Source organism: Cystoisospora suis (assembly GCF_002600585.1).
Source record: "Cystoisospora suis strain Wien I chromosome Unknown contig_1777, whole genome shotgun sequence".
Classification (NCBI taxonomy): Eukaryota; Apicomplexa; class Conoidasida; order Eucoccidiorida; family Sarcocystidae; genus Cystoisospora; species Cystoisospora suis.
The window spans coordinates 42,723-63,914 of NW_027154577.1; the positions used below are offsets into that span (position 1 = coordinate 42,723).

The 21,192-nt window shown below is 47.5% G+C and overlaps 3 protein-coding genes across 3 annotated transcripts; 1 reads left to right on the forward strand and 2 right to left on the reverse strand.

Moving 5' to 3' along the window:
• The first annotated feature begins 1,299 nt into the window (after positions 1 to 1,299).
• CSUI_003935 (nmd3 family protein) lies at positions 1,300 to 6,820 on the forward strand. Its single transcript, XM_068064130.1, has 3 exons — positions 1,300 to 2,301; positions 3,493 to 3,706; positions 4,360 to 6,820. The coding sequence occupies exons 1-3, from the start codon at positions 2,009 to 2,011 to the stop codon at positions 6,580 to 6,582; spliced, it is 2,730 nt and encodes a 909-aa protein (XP_067923897.1). The 5' UTR covers positions 1,300 to 2,008; the 3' UTR covers positions 6,583 to 6,820.
• A 1,800-nt stretch (positions 6,821 to 8,620) lies between these two features.
• CSUI_003936 (uncharacterized protein) lies at positions 8,621 to 10,639 on the reverse strand. Its single transcript, XM_068064131.1, has one exon. It carries the CDS (start codon positions 10,235 to 10,237, stop codon positions 8,654 to 8,656), a length of 1,584 nt encoding a protein of 527 aa, XP_067923898.1. The 5' UTR covers positions 10,238 to 10,639; the 3' UTR covers positions 8,621 to 8,653.
• A 3,565-nt stretch (positions 10,640 to 14,204) lies between these two features.
• Positions 14,205 to 19,209, reverse strand: CSUI_003937 (membrane magnesium transporter). The gene is made up of 5 exons (XM_068064132.1): positions 18,821 to 19,209; positions 17,996 to 18,249; positions 16,784 to 16,842; positions 15,693 to 15,793; positions 14,205 to 14,671 (listed from the first exon to the last, which is right to left on the reverse strand). The coding sequence occupies exons 2-5, from the start codon at positions 18,075 to 18,077 to the stop codon at positions 14,560 to 14,562; spliced, it is 354 nt and encodes a 117-aa protein (XP_067923899.1). The 5' UTR covers positions 18,078 to 18,249; positions 18,821 to 19,209; the 3' UTR covers positions 14,205 to 14,559.
• Between the last annotated feature and the right edge of the window lie 1,983 nt (positions 19,210 to 21,192).

Below are 21,192 nucleotides of genomic sequence, written 5' to 3' on the forward strand. Positions count from 1 at the left end.
TTACCGGCTGCCCGCGTCCTCTGTGCAGTCCCGTTACGGAGGATGCGCCCCCGCGTGGCAGAAAAGTAGACGGGGCTGCTTGATTTCACCACCTCCAGCCGACCACGTCGGAGTGGCCATCTGAGGCTGGCTAATTTTGCGGAAATACAGTTATGAAAGTAAGTGCATGTATCAACAACTGGACAATTCCACACAGACTGAGTCGCAAATCACCTCAATAATCCCACCGGGAGCGCCGGAATGTGGTGTGCCGCCTTGGCGTCAAAGGTGCCCTCAAAAGATCCGGGCCACCTTCGTCGGTAAAAGTGACCTCGCTATTTGCATCATCCCTCATTCCAGCAATATTTGTGAACAAGCCAAACCTGCCTGCCCACTGAAAGCTTCTACATAGCGAGAATGTACACGGTTCGGTCAGTTCCAAGCAGCCGCGACACTCAGGCATTGTACTGCCGTCAGGCCCTCATCAAGACAAACTCCGAAGGGCTTACCAGCCGACACCAGGCGTTGGCGGGAGGGTATGGCGTTTAGCGTTGGCGGAAGGGTATGGCGTTCAGCGTTTTAGTGGGGGGCTTGAGGGAGCCCACCTACCGCTGCAACATCAAGCAGCACAAATCAAACCCACAGTAGCGCCCCTCCCACGATCGCCGGTTTCTTTCAGTGGCACAGCACAGCACGTCTCCTGGCTGGAAATGGGAGTGTCTGCGGTCAAGGCGGCTGCGGGACGACCAAGCCGGATGTGCACGTGTGCAAACTCGAAGCAGTTTCCAAACCCGGCGAGAACAAAGGACGGCGGAACAGCCTCCCGACACGCGTGAGTGGACGGTTGCCACTTAGCTTCGGAAAATGTGAGAGAACCACGGCCATCTCTCCTCCGTTAACAGACATCCGCACTCCAGAAAATTTGAATCAGGTGCAGAGTGCAGGGGAGGAGGCGAGAGTTTCAGGTCTAGGTTACCAGTATCGCCGGCGCCCATCCGGGCAGTAGCTGCGTGTACTCAAACTAGTTAAGAGGCCACCTGGGGCCCCAGCCTGCTCACGGAGAGGGTCGCCTCCGATTCCTTGGGAGCAGTCTGCTGTAACCGAGCTTCCAACCAGAGTGGGAGTGTTGGCGAGAGCGGTACGCGTTAGTAGAAGGGGCCTCCCTCAGTTCGGACAGTAGGGTGTTGCAGAAAGGGATCGGATCGGACAAATCACCCTTGTCCCACTCAACGCTGGGATGCGGTAGTGTCGAGCTGCATGCATTACTGCTGCATGTTTAGCCGGGCACTCCAGGAGGGCTACGATGCTGGATGGTTTTCACGGTTGTCTGTACGCCTCCGAAAAGCCGAAGAACGGCTAGTAGTCGAAAGCCACTACTGCAAAATAACGAGCCTCCTTGTTATGCCAGATCGATCCCCTGTGCCTTGATTCTTCATTCTCATTTCGATTGCTTGCCGAGCTCTTTCCTGTGGGGCGCGGCGCGGTTGACTGGCTTCGGAAAACACATTGCCGTCCCGCGTCGACGTTGTTTTCTTCCATCGATTCTCAACCAGCTCATGCACGGATTTCCGGCCTGTTCGTTTTTTAGCTTGCCTGTCTTCTTCTGCGTAGTTCAGCTTGCCCAGGGCCGTGGCTTCTCTTGCGTGCCGTTCCTTTCCTCCATTTGTTCTCTACAAGAGTGACTGCTACCTATCTGGAAGCTTTTTGAACTCCGTTACTCCTCCTTCGTTTCTCCGTGATATTCTTTTTCCCTTCGTACCTTTTTCGGCAGACGTTCATGTCTATCGGGGGTACCTCCATTGCGGAAGTGGTTCTGACTGATCCGTTTGTCAACACCAGACTGGGGAATCGTGACAGGAAAGCAGAAGTCAGCGCGGCAGAGACGGAAGTATTTTTCTTTCTTCCTGTTTTTGGAAGGCCTCGGGAGGGAGGACAAACCGAGGCAGCACCGACGACACAAGTCTTCTGTAACTAGCTTCAATTGAATCTTCACAGTTGTCAGAGACGAGATAAAAGAGAGATTAAAGAGATGAGTGTCGCGTCTGAGATCCCCTCCCCTGGGGGGATGCCTTCTCCAAGTCTTGTCAGCCTGGAGGGTCATACGGCTCCAGCCTCGTCCGGGTGTACGTACGCTTCCGTGCTTTGTTGCGTCTGCGGATGTAGCATACCTCCTTCCCCCCAGAGCATTTGTTTGTCTTGTCTATCCCAGCAAGTAGATATTACGGAGGGCATCGCAAGAACGATTGTCTTACCATGCTGCAGGACGTGCGGTCGCTATATGCACATTCAGAACAAATGGCTAGCGTGCGATCTTGAATCTCGGTACGTCGCACAAGTAGAAGCATGCTAACTTCTGTCCCATCCTTTCACTTGTTCGACCGGTGCGCAGTAGGGTCGGGGGAATCGCTTCGTTATCGAAGAGGAATTGTACTCGCACATCCCCATAAGCCGCGGAGTTCGGTTCTGCGTTGTCTTGGCTGGCATCTTACAGCCAGAAGGGATATGGACTTACTTTTCCACTTCATCTGTGTATAAGAGATCACACAGGGCAAGGAATCTTTCGGGGAAGTAGCGTACGAGAGAGGAAGCAGATGAGTGGCGGGAAGGCGGCGAAGAATAGGAATTACCCATTCACATCTTCACTTGCTTACATGCTGACAGCTTGTGTCTACAAGTGTACATGTAGACAAGGTATATGCATCACGTGCATGCGACAGGATGACGGAGTACTATTGGATTTTTCTTTCTCTTTTTGATTTCGTCATAAATTACCGCGCCGTACCTACTCTGTCCTGATCACTCCCTTGGTCAGTGCTAAGGCGAGAAGTGTGCGGTATCTCTTCACGCAATGTGGTACATGAAGAGCAGCCCTCATCGTGTCCGTTGTGTCTGTACTAGCGTCAATCTACCTCTTGCAGGTGTCTCTACACCGGCACCCGAAGGTCTTGTTAGTTTTCAAAATCTCTGGTGACACTTGACGTGAGACGAGGGGAGGAGAGAGAGCGGAGACTAGCAAGTCGAAAATGCAGAGAGAACTGCAGAAGTCTTCTGCCCCACCACATTCTGTTCGCCTTATCTGATGGCTCCTCGCTAATTTTTTCAGTTTGGCAGTCATATGATAGTGACTTCCCGAATCCTCAACGTCGAGCCGGTATCCGGTGTGTGTACACCGCACATCTCTCAATCGTGGCTGTATTGATTGCCTCGTCGCTGTTGTCGTGTGGTCTCCGCGATGTGCGAGGTTTTCTTTTACTTCTCCCGGGTAAGGCTTCTCGTAATCTACCTGTGCTCTCTTTCTTCCACATCCATAAAGTAACATACTTTTCCTCTTTCTGCGCTCTGTAAGGACGAGAGGATTAGTCGATGAGAAGCACCGGGAGCCATCACCCGTCGGTCTTCTTCTCTAGCTACCACCGCCTTCAATCTGTTTTCATCCACTACATATGCATGCTTAGGATTCTCATCGAGACTATTTAGAACACCTCTGCTGACAGCTCTTTTGTTTGTTTTCAGAGAACTTATGGCAGTGTGTCTAAAGAAGATCCGAGGTTTGAAGAAGGTAGAGAAGATTGTCGATTGCCAGTGGCTTTGGTCAGAGCCTCATAGCCGGCGGGTTAAGCTACGTCTTACTGTTCAGAAGGATGTTCTTGGAGGGCGAGCGGGCATGCAGCAATCAGTCATTATAGAGGGAATCATTCAAGGAACGCAGTGTGATGAATGTAAAAAGGTATGTCTCAAAGCTTCTCTGCTTTTGGCATATAAAAATCTCTGTGTATACACGTATATATCTCTTTCGGTCCGTCTGAGTATGCTGTATTTTCGCGCCTTACCATGTGCACGTGTGTATGCGCATCATACCCGCAGAGAAAGAGATAGAGGTGTTTAGTGCTTCAGTATGTGTTCCTGATTGTATAAGGGGATAGGGGGTGCTATTTGTGCGGTGCGTATCGTGGTCACTAATAACTTAAGATGTCAGTCACTCCTGGCGCAGCTCTCCGTATATAAGCCGTCGGTTGATACCGTCTGATGTTCACTGTCGGAGTAGCGACATATTAGGCTTTTTTATTAAGAGTCTCTCGGTCCCCATAGAGACTGCCGGAATACTGGGATTATCTCTTCTTAGTTGATCTTACTTGGGAAAGTCGTGCCATTTCATGACTGTCGGGCATATGTGAAATGGATAGCGTAGTCTGACTGTGTGTTGGCAGACAGCGCGCAGTGCAGTCACATCAAGTATATACATGTCAGCTTACGTGTTTGCGCTCTCGCACCACACGTTGGGGAGATAGGTAGGTAGATAGACTTTTCTGTGTGTATCGAGATTATTGTAGATGTGTCTGGCGTATTTGTATGTGTGTTGGTGGCTGTGCGTCTTTTCAGAGTTACACCCCTCATGCAGGATGGACAGCTATGGTCCAAGTTCGCCAGCATGCAGAGCATAAGAGGACATTCTTATTTTTAGAGCAGCTTATCTTAAAACATGAGTTATCTCAGAAGTTGTTAAATGTCGTTGAACGTCCAGATGGCCTAGATTTTCACTTTCCTAATAAACAATCAGCCATTCACTTCTCAGATTTCTGTCAGTCACGGTTCCCCTGTACGTGTAAGCAGGGGAAGCAGCTTGTAAGCCATGATGCGAGTAGTAATACATACTTCCATAAGTATACAATCAGTTTAACTTTAGCACCTGTGTGCAAAGATGATCTCGTATATCTGGATAAGAAACAGGCCCGGTCACAGTTAGGAGGATTCTCCAGTTTAGCTGTATGTACACGTGTAGCTGGAGCCGGTTTGGCTCTATGCGATCCTTTCACAGGTCGCACCGTTAATTTAAGTGTAGAGAAGTACTGGAAGAATCCCTTTTCCTCTCTGTGTACACGGAAACACTTAACTATGTTTCTTGTTTTAGACGTTAATCCTGTAGATCGTCCTGTATACGGTAATAGTAGCTATGCAGGTAAAAACACCTCTACACATCGTAGTCAAATGGGATCGAAGCAGGGCGAGGAGGAGGAAAGCAGTATGAATGGTGGACCAGAGTTCATAAGTATAGAAAGAGATGATAATGTATCTGTTTTGTATCCGAATGGACGTCGCCATGAAGCGTCCTCTCTGGCATCGGGCCATCCTACTTCTTCACATCCAATTCAAAAGAATCAGAATCTTTTTTCTTCATGCAGTAAAAAGAAGAAAAGGCGAAACAGTCACTCGAGTATGTTCTCTCAAGCTTCCACTGGAGAAGCGAAAGAAAACGCACCATCCAATCTCATATCTCGGTCACGAGATCACCATAATAGCAGTAGTGGCAATGATCATAAGGGAGGAACAGGAGCTGTCTTGTATGAAGTTGAATTAGCTAGAGCATCAGACGTAGGTGTCTCTGATCGACGTATCATTACCAGGACGCATATTGGAAATCTCCTGAAGCCGGGTGACTGGGTAAAAGGCTACGACTTACGAAGCATCAATCTCCCTGGTTCGGCCGACTACGAATTTGAACAAGATAAAAGTCATTCTCACCAAGGTAGTAGTAATAGTACTTCTTCATCTTCGGGAGCCCTATCTCGAAAAGAAAAACGGAAGCAAAAGAAACACCAGAAAGGTGTTTCTGGTATGGATGAAGATGATAGTGAATGCGAGGATCAGGCGTCATCTCTGGCGCAACGGTTATTAGAGGAACAGCAGCAAGAACAGGTAGAAGAAGAAGGTTTGTCTGCTTATGTTCAGTTTGAGGTGGTTCTGATTAAGAAACAGCCTATGACTCAACTCTGGGGTGGAAGTCAGAGTAATAAAAAAGGAGATAAGATGATAGGACAAGGCTCGAATCATGGTGTTCCGAGACCGTGGGTTTTACAGACGTTAATGAAAGAGAAAGAAGGCGGAGGTTTCAGATCCAAAAAGCGCTCAGGAGGAAGAGGAAGTGGGAAAGGTAGTCGGCGTAAAGACGGGGGTGACTCGATGAGAGAAGATGAAGATGGAGAAGCTGGAGATATTGATGAGGATATGGAGGACTTCAAGCAAGAACTAGAAGAAGATGAAGAGATGAGAGGCCAGGTGAACTTATGGCGTGATCCTAGATATTCTAAAAAGAAGAGAGGTTCCGGAGGAAAAGAAAAACAGAAGGCAACTTCTGCTAAGCAAGAGGGGGAGAATGACAGTAAAAATCAGCGTGATGCGAGCTCGAAGAAGACACACAAGAAGCATACAGGAAGTCTTACCGCGAATCAATCATCTAAGAAGTTACCTAATGAAAAGAAAGGACAAGATGAGGGCGAAGAAGAAGAAGAATGGGAAGATGTGACAGATGAAAACAGACACGAGGACAATACTTCTGACGATGATGCGGGTGAAGATGATGAGGAACTTCTTGCTAATCTCATGGAAGGCTTAACTCTTGAGAACGGAGAAATCAAAGGCCTTTGCATCAAACCTGGTGGTTGTCATTCATCGGTGGGAGATGAAGAAGACGAGAGTTCAGCTCTCAAGAAAGAAGGAAATGTTGAAAAGACAGAAAAGAGGGAAAACAAAAAAGGTGATCAGACATTCCTTCAACCCTCGAAGATGTCATTAGATGATGATGATGAGGCGGATGATGTTTTGTAGAGGTCATCATCGATCTCTATCTTCCGTTTTCCGAGAAGTGCAGTGTTTTTTCCTGGTGAAATATACTTTGTGAGGTCCTTACTAAAGACAGGCTCCCAAGTGCAGTGTTTCTGTTTCTCGAAGACGACCGCAGCTATAGGACACCCATACGAGGCACATCGAGTCTATTCGAGATGTGCTTTCCATATCAATTCTTTCTGTGACTTCTGGAAGACTCCTTGAAGTTGCTTCCGAGTAAACAAGTCACTCGGTACAAACCGTACAAGGATTCACTATGTCTCTCACGGGGAAAGTAGCTGAACGTTCTCCGAAATTCATGTCACGCCCTCTACTTGTCGGCCAACCCTAAACACCTCTACATACAGGCTCACTACCTCTCCGATATTTACAGTTGCATGTACATACGCATCTATCTCCGCCTCTCTAGACGTAGGGGTATAGATATGTAACGTCTCGGTGACGAAATAACACCCGCAGGTATATAGTATGCTGGAGCTGTTACGGCGAGGAGTACTATTGCGTTCACACCCGGGGAACGAGAGATGAAACCAAAGAATTTTAGTATGTGTAGGTATGCGGTTACTAGGGGGAGGTGCGGTAGGGACGCAATGAGCTCGAGAAGGCGCGTCACTTCTTCCTTACCCAACTCACGTGTAAAAACTTTATGGGAATACCCAGAAACGCTACGCGCGTACCTGTCGATTACCTTTTGTGCAGCAGTGTGGAGAGTGAGGTCGACTTCATTCTTTCTTGTTCGGTTCATTGTTCTTAGGTAAGTCAAGTACATCCATCATTCAATGGTCCATCCCTCCACTACATGTCCCGGTAAGTACTCCCCCGAGAATGAGTTGACTTGTGCATAGGTGAGACCTCGCTCTACGAGCCACCTAGGTATCATCGGGTCTTCGACTCCTCTCCAGAGTCTGGCCACAGCTGGCAGAAAACTTCACACAATAGGACTCGATAGAGTCTCCCCGTCTCCCTTTTTCTTATCACACTAGTGGAAAGCAATCGCCTGCGTCTTTCCCGTCAATAAACTAAGAGAACAAAGAGCAGATCTATCGCTCTCTGTGGTTTCGCTGCATGATGTGAAGAAATCTCGAGACCTCCTCTAGCGGGAAAGGACTAGTAGGTAAAGTAAACCATTGGAAACAACAGCAGCCGAAGACAACTCAGGACTTCGTCCCAGTGAATTAGAAGGCTGTTAAAAAAAACGGCGAGAAATCATCCATAGGTGAAGCTTCAAACTCGGAGTAACTGACACACTCCCCCCCAACGATCAATCCTTAGACAACTGCATGCTGCGTGTCAACTAATCGTACACATCGAATTTCAGAAAGACTGCTTTCGTCGCTTCTTACTTCTCTTAGAAACGCGGTCTATTCGATGGCACCAGTCTCTGCCATTCTAGTCGTCCGTCATAGCTATGCTCTTTTGCAAGAGTACAATAATAAGCGGCGCAAGCCACTCTAGCACGTCAAGAGAGATCGAGATGACTTTTCCGACCCTGAATGGAGAGAAGAAACGTTTAAAAAAGATTTGCCTCCCCTCTACCAGACAGGCAGCTCACTCGAAGGAAGGGTGTGAGTCACGCTATGAGGACTGTCCAATAGAACGAAAAACACTTTCGATGAATCGTTGAATGTATGGATCCACACACGGCAAAATCCTTTCTTAGGACGTATTGAGAGATCAAACAAATCCTTTACTCAGTCTTCCATCAAACTGGCCACTCGTTAGAAGAGACGATGAGGAAGAAAAGACCCGCAAAAGGGAGACAGTGAAAGAAGGATAGGAAAAGGAAGGAAGTCACGAAAGAAGAGACAGATTTTTTTCAGAAAAAAAAAGGACTAGACACCTACCCACGACCATACAGGTTCTACCTGTATGCCTGTCCATACATATCGACACATCCATACATATCTGTGCCTGTATCTTTATATATATTCATGAGGCGTGCGTCTATATTCCTTCATGCATTTATCAGGTACAGTACATCATTTATGTATACGTATACATATATGTATATATATATATATTCACGAAGGGAAAGAAATCGCGCTTGCTCTCTTCAGTCTTTATGTGATGATACGTATGCGACTGGGTGGCTTGTTAGTGAGTTAGGAGAAGAAGAGACGGAAAAAAAAGAAGGGCAGCTAACAGCTCTTCCCAATCTTCTTCTATCAGAAGATGAAGCACGAGAAACTTTGTTCAGCTCTCTCGTGAATGAAGCAAACATAGGCGATAGCAGATGATCCTCTTCCTCTTCTCCCTCTCCGAGGAAGAAACTCTCTTGTGTCTCCCTGACGTCGTTCTGTGCGTCACAGAGAGATCGACATCTTCTTAGGTGAAATGCTGGAACATATGAAGGTCGTGTAAAATGGCGGATTGGAAACCCTGGTCTTCTTCGACTAAAAGAACTGAAGGAAACAGATGAGGATGAGAATGTCGGAATTTCAGGAAAAAAAACTGGAATGTCTGTACACCAGAGCTTGTCTTCTCTTCCTTGAAAATATTCCCACCGGGAACATGTTCCCGCATCCGTGAGGTTCCTTCTTTCTCGCCCACCCGCTGTTTCGTTTTCTTGGTTGTTCTTTTCTTCACCAGTGCGTGGAGATGTAAGGAAGTCTGTGCTGTTCTGACGGGGAGAAGCAGGCGGCGATGAGAGGAGAGAGCGAGGCGAATCTATGCTATGAGAATCAGAGGAGGGTAAAGAGACATAGAAATAGTGCGGGAAATCATCCGCAACTTTACCTGGATCTGGAGTGTGTTCGGATTCTTCTGTGTGGTCGCCAGGAGAGATGACGTTGGGTGTATGTACACTCGGAGATTCATCTGTCCCAGGTGAGTCTGACACATGAGATGAAGACGGAGACGTAACTGCTGCACGTGGAGAACGGTCTTCATGAGAAAAAGAACCGACAGTAGTTGAAATAGGAATAGAGGAGGGGAGGTCCTGATCTTCGGTAAGTACAAACTGTCCAGAACGCGCTTTAGCGTTCCGAGTATCGAGCCTAGACTCTATGCGGCTCTCATTCTCGTCTATTTTCCCTTGATTTCGATGAGTGAAGCAAACACCATTGTTTTCTTTCACTGGACTACTAAAATCCTTTTCAGTAGAAAGTGATCCCCGCCTTCCTCTTTGGCAGACATTCCAGTCTTCTCTCATGAAATCATCAGGAGCCACAGAGTCGCCTCTCTCGGAGTGAGTTCCATCAGATGGTGACAGAATGATGGCGCTGTCTTTACCTTTTGAAGGGTGTAAGGTCTGATAGTAATCTAGATCAAGAGCTTTCAACATACATTCTACCTGGAGTAAAGCCCGCTGTAAGTGCTGCTGTTCTTCTTCTTCTTCCTTTCCCTTCTCTTCTGTCTTTTTTTGGAGAAAAGAGGAAGAGCTGAGACTTTTTGTGAGGGCATCAGATGGATCGTCCGCTTCTACAGAAAAAGGATCCACAAGGGTGGAGGAAAAGAGAGAAGAATCTCCTTGGTCTTCGTCGTTTAGTGACCTTCGAGAGTTCCCTGCCTCACTGGGCCAATAGTTATGCAAATTCTTCTCCTCACCCCCCTCTTCTTGAGATGACGACAGTATCGAAAAGTCAAAGAGGCTACTTGGGTCTTGACGACTGACAGGAGTTTCTCCTGTAAACTGCATCTTCCCTATCAGGAAGGAAAAAAGGGACACAGATTTTCCTCCAATCTATTGAGTTTACGTTGAAATGTAGGAACACTGGCAGCTCACAAAAGAACAGTGAGCTAAGACAAGAGAAGACAACATTTCCTCTTGCTGTCGATGAAGAGTCACCACTGAGTCGATTGTGGTGTGGCGGTTTCCTGAGGTGATGGAGCGGAATTTTCATTGCCTTATGTCCAGAAAACAGCACCTCAATTACCCTTATCTAGCAAAGACACTCGAGAAAGAAAAGATTTTTTTTACTACCATCCGGAAGAACACAGAAGACACAAGCAACGTCTCCTCACCAAAAAGCCCTTTTCTTGAAGTAAGAAAAGGGGGCCGACTAACGGGTCTGTTCTAACGATTGTCAGAGTCGGCTCGGTGATGACTGAGGTTCCTGGGAAATACCCTTGGAGAGATTCATGCAGATGTTCTTTCTCCGTCTCTGTCACGATTCTGAGCTTGTCTTGCATGCAGCCGGAAAGAAGTACGCTTTTCTGGTGTTACAATAGAACAACGTACGAGCTAACCGTAAGGGCCACCAGAGTCATAATCGAGAGAACCCCGTGCCTTCTTCTCCGTCCTCTACCAACTTTTTCGGGGGGGTTCTCGACCGAGAGTTAATAAAGCGGCTTCCCGATGAAACAATCACGAGAGACGTGGCTGTGCATATAATCTTACTTAAATTTGTACGAACTGAGCTGGGGTGACTAGATACTGGGATTCGTATGGAGCTGTGCGCTGCGATGCTGCCTTGGTTGAAGAACGATATAACCAGCAGACACCTTGATCACTCCTCTCCGTGCACACGCGGGGCCTCTGTGATCTGTCGTCTACTCTGAGGTCAGCCGTTCATGGAAGATGACGCTGTAGTAACGCCCGCACTCGAGGGTCAAGAAAAAACTGCCCGGGACGGGTCGCAAGAGCGCCGCAGAACAAGTTCCAGTTGTCACGCAGGCATCACTTTGGAAGAGCATAATTCCACCACCATGAACCACAGAAGTCTCGTAAGTCTTCTTCTTCTTTCTACACTAGGTACCATACTCCTGTCTTCTGTAGTAATCCCGTCAAAGGCTTCTCCGTCCAGAGCTTGTGAAAGAGTAGTCCGTCCTCAAACGGCACTCGAGGCCGAACCTAGTCACCGCTGCGAGACTCGTCTCCTTATGAGACCTCGTCGGGAGTGCAAGATTTCGTACACACGTCTGCTGGTTGTAGGATGTCTTCTCTCTGCTGAAAGACTGACAGACAACGACTCGACAGAAACCATCTACACTCTGGTGCAGGGTCTGTGAGAAAAGGAACACGGGGACGGTACATATCTGCTCCGGCTACACTTTTCTCGGCGTGTCCGGGAAGTTCCAGGGCTCTCGTTGAGCAGGTAAAGACCGAGCAATACTGCTAATCTGCTGTATGTCTCGACGTATCGTCAGTTAACTATTCTGACTGCCAATACAGTAGTCGTTACTGACTCCATAGCGCTTGGGACTACTTCTAGAGCCGTGTCCCAGCGCCCCTCGGCTGTTCGGCGCCAAACCTTGTGAGCTGAGCGAGGCAAGCGGGAGGCGGCGCGGCGCGTACGCTTAAGATGATTTGAGCTCCTGAAGGGATCTCGGCAGCTGGGTAACAACGCATCTCTCGTTCAAGACAAGCCAGGGACAGACGATATTCGACAACGTCCTCCCGCGTGACCTGTGCTGCTAGTCACGAAGAGTGGCTGGTGTTTATTTGCAGCGACAGGCGATATGGTATGACGGCCTCCCACATGAGTATGTTGCTGGTCACCAAGAGTGAGCAGTGTCTGATCACGGGGGCAACCGGCAACGAAACGACGGCTTGGAACAGGCGCGGTACTTGCAGCCCTTCCGCATTGTGTTCGCTGGACGCAAGTTATCTCCGCCAGTATTAGGGGCCTGCCGCTTGAAACTGAGCCTCCCTCTCATCCCGGCACGCCTTCTGCCAATCCACTGATGTCAGCTCCTCTCCCTGCTGTCACTTCGAATACACCGCTTGGTGCGCAGATCCGCATCGCCAAACGGCGCTCGCCGCCGGCTTCGCTGAAGGTGAGCCTCCCGTTTGACAGTTGCTCGCGGTCAGAATCCGCAGAGCCTTAGCAACGCTGACGCGTCTGGAAGATGTGGTCCCCGGGACAGGCGACCAAAGTTCTAGCGAGGTGATGGTAAAGGGACGTTCACTGCTACTTGGGTGAGGTCTAACGGAGATTCACTGCTACTGAAGTGAGGTCGAACCGACATCACTGCTACTGCCCGACTGAGCTGTGAACATATGCGACGCACCGCGGGAACGCCGACTCTCAATATACACCGACGTTCGGGCGTCTCGGCTGCTGCCACTCCGCGGCTGGGTAGGCCCAGCCCGTGAATGTGGTGTCTTCTCTCAGGGGCGGTTAGGCAAGGGACAGCGTGAGCAGAGTCCCCGCCGATAAACCTCTGGGTACGTAGTGCTGTATGGTCTGGGACTTGAGAAAGGCAAGCAAAAATGGTATCGCCTGACCGCAGACTGGCCTCTGTCGGCCGCTTTCTTCCAAGTTGGCCGGGAAGCGCCGAGTAGTTGGTTCCTTGAGAGGAAGGCACCCTTGGGGCAGACACCTATTGCGGATCACGGAGGTACAAGTGTTCTTACATTCAGGATGTAGCGATTTGTGACGAGAGAGTTCTCGCGCTGACAACGGTCGATTGGCTTTATCACTAACGTACCTTCCAGTAACGCCCACCCAACCACGGTCTTTCTTCCCTACTGCCCACGGCTGCAGCAATACAGTTTTCAGTAGGCCCCCTTACACACTGAGGCGTAGTACTCATGCAGGAGGGCTCTGTCATCACGAATCGTTACATCCTGAATGTAATGACACTTGTGCCCACGGGATCCGCAACTCATGTCGGCCCCAAGGGTGCTTTCGTCTCAGGGGACCGACTACTCGGCGCGTCCCGGCCAACTTGCAAGAAAGCGGCCAACAGAGGCCAGTCAGCGGTCGGGCAGTACCATTTTTAGTCGTCTCAACCGCCGATCAGGCGAAAGGGTACGGCGCTCGACTCATCACAATTTTCGGTTCTTCTTCCTCCACCGTCCAGGAAGGGTGTCGTCAGCGGGCGGCGTGGCCGCTGCAGTCAGCCAACCAAATGCATCGCCTCGCGTCACAGAGAAGTACAGCTGGATTTTGGTGCAATTCAGGATCAGCATTGACTGACACGAGACCAGTTACTTTAGGTATCCGTTCACCGGGAGAGAAGACAAGTGAATTTGGTATGCGTGCGACCGCGAAAGAATTCGCGACGGTTCAGCACCACTTAACCGAAGTGTGTGGCGGGCGAACTCCTAAGCTTTCGTTTCTTCTCGTATCAGAAGCTTACACGTATGTGTGTCATCTATGATCCTATCTATGATCGGTACTTTCTTGATGTATCCATCAGAAACTCTCCGTCAGGTGTACTTCATAGTTTCTTTTGTCCTGTATGGAGCTCCGGAGAGCTCCGTAGTCTCTCGCCCGGTATTCCTACTAGCCCAAACCGAAAACGCCGTATTCATGAACTTCCTTTGTTCCTTCCTGCTTCATACTGGGGTACAGAGCAGACACCCAAACGTCTTCTTGCCTACTACCCTACTTCCTTAATGCTTCAACAACATAGTACAATCTTCCGCCTCTGTTCTAATCTCTTGCCCTCACGAGTACATAACTAACTGCAAAAACCAGATTGTTCTTCTTTCTCTGTGTTCTCCTCTTGTTGAACTGTTGGCTTCTCACGGGAGAGCGCGCCGCTTTCAGAACACTTTCTGGCTCCTTATACAGGAGAAAGGCAGCCGTGAGGAACCTTTTCTTGGGGAACATGTACAATAAGAGAGGAGTATGTGCCGCCGAGGTGGATGCATTCTGACTTCCTTCCTTTTCACACCTCCTCGAAAAAAAGAGGAAGTTGTATGGGACATTAGGCTCTATTCTTTATACTCCCAACTTCACGTAAGAACGCACTCAACCTTCCCTTCATCAAAAGGATATCCTGCCTATACTCGGTGAAACTTCTCTCTCTCTTTGTCTTTCAAACGCAACACACTTTCTATCTTTCTTCTCTTTCTTTCAACCCCGAGTCAAGAACACTTCCTTTCTCATGTTTTTTCAAGATGAAAAGAGGCTTAGCGAGCTGTTCCTAAAGCGCCTTTTGCTTGTTCCCTTTCTTTGCGAGAACTTCTTGTCCCGGACAAGATACCTCAAACCAAGCTGAGGTTTCGAACCTTTCTTCAATTCAAACTTAGTCTCTCTTCCGAGTTTGTCTGTCTACTGACTAGGATCAGAAGAGCGGTGGAGGCGGCGTAACGAATCGCTCTATAAGACTCGCTGCACAGGCTCCTCTTGTCGAGTATAGACGGAAGTTGAATCTTTCGTTCATTCGATCCCAGCTTCTGTCAGGAAGAAAGAAGAGAAACAGAAGAAAAAGACCGACTTTTCCATTAAGCAGATACCACTGGATGATATCGTCTAGCTTCACCACGTGAAGCAACAATCTTTCTGTTCGCCTTCCTCCCTCGGGAATAGAACTATAGCGTTAGATAGACCTAGACACCAGTCCATACAAAGGCTAGGTGAAGATTATGGCATACATACAGGTATGCGTATGGACACGACTAGCACATACAGGAAAGTAGGTGACACAAAACGCGCACATGCCACATACAGTCTACAGAGAGCATACAAGTCTGTCCGTCTAGAAACAGGAAGAATATCGCCACGAGAGACTTGGACAAAACGAACAGAAATCGAAATTGATTAAATATCGGTTCCTGAAGTACTTCTGCAGGAAAGACCTCTGCATCTAACTTGAATGTTAAGAAATAGGGTTGTCTACCTATATCACCTTGTCTAGATTTCTCTCTCCACAACTTCATATATGTCTCAGATCGACCCGTACGATATGCAGCAGGTGAGCCTTGACCTCGATCCGGGCTGAACAGTTGCGGTGTATGTTTTTCTCCCTCAAGCCATGTACACTGTATGAGGTGTATGCATATATATATAACCAAGCATTCCGTACTAGTCATCTACTCAACTCTCTCATTCAAGTCGGCCATGAGAAAATGTGTGTTCATAACCTCGTAATTGCGTAGCAATCCTATTCTTATTGTTTGAATGATAAGCTATACGTATCCCGAGTCTTGCAAAAGTAAGATTGAAGATCAAGCTATACACATACACCACATGGATTGCTAGCCAGAGACTTCCTCTGAAGTGCAGATATGAAAAGATTCAACTTTTCGACCCCCTAAGAATAGAAGACATGGATGTATATGCACATCTGTAAGAGCTCCATCAAACGGGAGGTAAGCTCTCTAACGGGGTTGTGTTCACTAGCTGGAGAGTAGAAGAGAAGAAAAGAAAGAGATGAAGAGAAAAGAGAGTAGAGCGAAAAAGAAGACATGAACTTACACTGTCCTTCCCTGCTCAACATGTATGGGCTTGAGCCCTCCGTTACTCTTGAGAGCTCCGAGGAGACACGTGACTGATGCAAGCACAACTAGCAAAATGACCTGAAAGAAAGACAAAAACAAGGCGCACAATGGACGGATGAAGTTCTGTCCCAAAGAAAAAAGAAAGTGAGAAAGCTCCGTAGTGACCCATTCCTCTCTAGTCTTCTCGCGTGGATTGTTCTCTTCCTTCGTAGGCTGCCGGACCTAAGAGACATTCAACGTGTTCCATACCTATCTCCCGCGTATATATACACAGACGAGAGCTCCGGTAGCAACGACTCTAGGCGCACGGAACTCTTCGACCCTGTTTGGTGGGCACTGCGAGGATCGACATGACAAATACATATACATATATATGTATGACTATATATGTATATACAGATTTATTTATCTATCCATCTATACGATCGCGAGTAAACACTTGGCGGCTTGTTTCTTGAGATCCGTGGTGAAACACACATAGGACGTTCCATCCTACGTTGTACCTGTTTCACATCGGTATCCACATGAGCATCTATATCTGCAAGGACAGCTACATGTGTATAGGCAGAAAGAGAAGAGCTACAAAACCTCCTCCCACCGGGATTTGCCGATAGAAACCTCTCGAAAAGGAAGTAGCCAGGTGTCTTTTCTGACAAATTTTGACCCTGATTGCCTTCGATAAAATTTACCCCGTCGACGTATGCTGGCCCTCTCCAGGCAATGGCCGAAGAATTCAAACGGAAAAGAAAACAAGACTTTGGACTTTCATCCGCTCCTATATTCTTCTCCTCTTACTAGGGAGCTCTAACACCTCTGATAGCGCAGACCTGTCTACCTCTTTATTCAATCTATCAATCTGTTCGGAGACGTGAAGGCATGTAAGGGTGCATGAAAGACTGACGACTAGACTATGGTCTTGTAGAGAATCGAGCTGATCCCTCGTTAGTGTCTGTACGCCACTGGACACCTTACACAAGAAGAGATTCAGCGAGACGAAAAAACGCTTTCAAGAAAAAGCAGGAAGAACTCCTGAAGAAGACCAGGGAGAAAGTAAACAGATAAGCTTACATTCCAGGGCAAGACAAAGTCCTCTACATGGCCACCAGCATCACGTAGAGCATGTCGAGCTGAACATACACCGGACGTCCAGACGATAAAAAGACAAAACATGAGAAGAACTCGAATGATCGTTCTTGAGAATCTCTGTAGTCCTCTGTCCATACAGCCATCTTGTTTCTCTTCTTTCTTAAGCAAATTCGATTCAATCCTTCTCTTCTCTTTTTCATGCTCCCAAGACGGTTGAAGGTCTGTCTCGCTTAGCACTGTGGCTCATGGTCAATGAATTCATTTATCTCTCTTTGGTACGCAGACAGACAGATAAACAGGGAGCCGTACGTGTGTATCGAGACTACGCTAGGTCTACACTGAGAATCCTAAGTATTAAAAGCGTATTCACATGAATAGATGTAAGAACGCGAACGTACACACAGGGGCACGTGTATATATACTACACCCTACATTTGTCTATACCTATAGATGAATACACATACGTGTCTCTATCACTCTCCATCTACGTATAAAGCTATCTCTCTACATATACACACGCATCTCTCTCTCTATGTATATACATACATACAGTGGGAAAGCGGCACCGCACTTGGAACGAGAGAAGAAGTAGGTGAATTGGTGTGAAGGCCCTTTGTGACCTCTACAGGGACGACGAAATAGAAAGCAATGAAAATGCAGGGGTGTCCGCGTTCTTGAAGAAAAAGAGATTGAGCGGAGGAGACTTCTTCTCAACATGCACAGAGACTCAACCCACCAAAGCAAAGAAAAAATCGTAAGCTGGTGAAGCATTCACGACTGTATAGAGAAGTAGAGGGGATTCCCCTGTGAAAGTCTCTATCTATCTATCTATCTGTATCTGCGAGTCGGCTTCGATCTAACTCCTCACTTAATCTGTATTCACATTCCTGCCGCCCCTGATAGAGAGCTCGTGGGAAAGACCTGAAAGAGGAAGGACTTTGATTTCTCTGCAGAAATGGCAAGGGCGGGAGTCTTGCAGAAAACAGTTTCTCTACTGAAAGACATATCTTTCTTTCTATGAAAGAAAAGAAAAGGAAAGACTTTGACGAGAAGATGAGGCCAAGTTCTCCTAAGGGAGTGTTAACCCGCTTTTGTTTCGTGTAGATGAGGACGATACACAGCCACGAAATGAGTTTCGACAAAGGAGAGCTACACAGGGTCCCTCTGCCTTCGGGTGTATAGACACACACGTACCTGTGATAACTAGATAAGCAGCCCGAATGAAGAGAGATAAACCAACAAGAAGAAGACTTCTACTTCTTCCTAGACCCCCCATAGTGACTGCTGGAAGCACTTCACCCCCTTTCTGTAGAAACGCCTTCTTTACTCTCTTTCCAGGAGGTACAGAGGCCTTTCTTTCTTTCTTATCAAGAAAAAGAAGAGAAGGTATACATGGATTGAGTAGTCAGCCAAGAAGAGACAAGACGGGCAAATTTCTCGTGTTCCGGCTGCACAGGAGAGACATGCGCGCAAGAAAAGATGAAAGGGATGAATGAGTAAAGAAGGAAAGTCCCATTCAAGAGAGAGAAGAGGATACAGAATCCTACACGTAGTAGCGACAGATACGGAACAGCAGCTATTTGGAGGACATGTTGCCTTGTTGGACACGGTAACTAGTTAATGCGAGTGGACGAAAGCCTGGAAGGTCATAGAATAGTATTCAATCATGCACGGATGGACAGAGGCTGTATGTACAGAAGAAAGAGCAAGTCAGGCCGCATCTACCACAGAAAGCGGCTTTGATTTCTGTTCTGCTGAGGGATGGGGGCGTGCTGAGAAAGAAATTCACTCCAGCTAGCGTCATTTTTCCTCCTTTAAAGAAAAGTGAAGGTTGAGAAAGCAGGTAAAACGAAGCTTTGGAAGCCAATCGAGGTGTATGTACACACGACGGACGGTTGCCAGTGTGACGTAGTGTGCCACAAAGGAGTCTATCTGCTCGTTGAACTTCGTTCACGTCTGTCTAAAGAGTACAGTAGGAGTTGACGTTTGAGAAAGAGGCAATAGTTCTCTTCTCCGCACCCTGGAAAACAGAATAGAAAGTCCTTCTATTCTGAAGGGAGAAAAAGAAGAGTAGAAATATTCTTAACGGGGGTGACCGCTCTGTCGATGAGATCCAGACGACGCGCAGTGTCCCTCGACACAGTACCCGATATCGAGGATACTTCAGATTTCATGAGAGAATGAATGAACAAAAGACGGTGAAAGAGAAAACGAGCAAAACGGCTCTCCCTTCTTCCACAGATATCCCTGTTTTTATCCGCTCAGCATTCCCGATCACTCAAGTATCGTATCTGCTGCATGCAGTCGACGGACAGAAAGAAGGAAAGAAGTCGCGAGGCCAGACGACAGAACGACAGATTTGTATCTCCGTCGTTCTTCAGCGTTGAAGAAGAACCGAGAGAAAGAGGGAGTCTGGAGAAGTCTTCATCTTCTAGCGCCAAAGAAGCAAACGAAAGGAGATCTAGCCACAAGAAAGAACGCTGGACTGAAAACACTCATGCGTGTGTCTTGCCATCATCATTTTACGCGTTGTGAAAGACATGCCACCAGAGAAGATGTAGAGAAAGAGAAGTTTCGTAAGAGTCACTCGTACAACTACCATTACGATTGTCGAGGTATCACCCCTCCTTCATCTATGCCCGAAGAGGGGACTCCTCGAGTACATGTTACACTCTTAGATTGCCTTCTCGTTTCTGCTGTGTGTGCGGACACTCTTTTGCGCAGTGCCATAGCGATTTGGCCTACCCACTCAAGGTGTAAAAGCAGTTCATACCGTAAGACGGCTTTACTTATATATGGTGGATCTAACTGAGGACGCTAGAGAGCCTGTAATAGCAAATGCTATCACGGCTCACCTACACTGGCCAATGTATCCCCCCGTACAGAGGTAGAAGCCAAGAGCCATAAAATCTGCTAGCCTCCTATTGAACCGCGCCACATACAGAACGCATACTTTTACAACTTGTACAGTTACAAGTATTAGCTATCTCTCTCCTTATCTATATATAGAGAGAAAGAGGCATGTGCAGAAACGTGTTTCTCACATGCCTCTTTCTCTGTGTGGAAACGTGTTTCTCACATGCCTCTTTCTCTATATATATAGATGAGGAGAGAGATAGCTAATACTTGTAACTGTACAAGTGGTAAAAGTATGCGTTCTGTATGTGGTGCGGTTCAATAGGAGGCTAGCAGATCCATTCACTCCCTTAACAGACTTCTCTCTATCCAAGACACCTGTTGAACTCAACAGGTAAAACCTTCTCCATACGCGGCGTGTGACTTTGGAAACTCACATGTTCGGCTGTCTTTACGCTCACGAGTAAGACTAGAACGTCTACATCTGTCTCCGGAATGAGCACGCCTGCTTCAAAACACACAGCACGCGTGTCGTTCAAAGAATCTCAATACACCTCGCCGCGTCCTTACTGCGCTCCTTCACTTGCGTTTCTGCTCCCTGCTGATCAGTAAACAGAACTGTGAAGCACTGGTTTGCTTTCGACTGATGATCAGTGGCTGAGATAGAGGAGAAAGTGACTGTCGGCCTGTTGAAATGAAGAAAACTTCGTTTCTTAGCGGCTTTGTTCTTCTTGAGAACAAAAATGATTTCTTAGATCAGCAACAGAAAGTCTAAGAGACGAAAAGCATCTCTTTCCTCAAGGATTAAGCAAGGATGTATGTTTCTCTCTTTTCTTTCTCACGTCTCTGATGTGAGTTCCTTCAGGAAAACTACATAACTCTATTTTTCGATTGAGCGAAGGTAGCTACCAGCCAGGTATACTCTTCGTGTCCTTCTCTTTTCGAAAGACAGAAGGTACCGACCAAAGAACTTCACTTCGACGTCGTTTCTTATCTTCAGGATGCCAGGAAAGAGAGAGTCTTTCTCTTCTTCACTTGAATCCGTACGGAGGAGGTTGTCTCGTTTCCTTCCAGTCTGCTTTTTCCAAGACACCGGCTTTGCCTGCGATCTCAGGATCTCTCCCCTCCTGAAGCAGGTTACAACAGATTTCTAAGCACTTAGAGAATACTTTTACGTTCTTCAGCAGATCTTCTCATACCGTTATCTATATACATTTGGCGACAGACTGTGAAAGCGGGGCGCTAGTGTGCTTGAGAAGAGGGGTGGAAAGAAGTGATAGTGAAGGCCATCTGTCCATTTCACGAAAGGTACAGCTTACTGGAAAGCTGACATAAGTGACTTCGGAAACGCGGACTAATTTAAAGGCCTCCCCATCTGTTAACTTCATCAGCAGAGAATCTTCAGAATTCTCTGGGTTTCTCAACGTATCGACGTGGCCAATGTGACAGTACACCATGTGGCAGATGTACATACACCCCAGCAGACGCCCTGTCGTCACTTGCCGTTATCCAAGAAAAACAAACCGGTTTTCGCG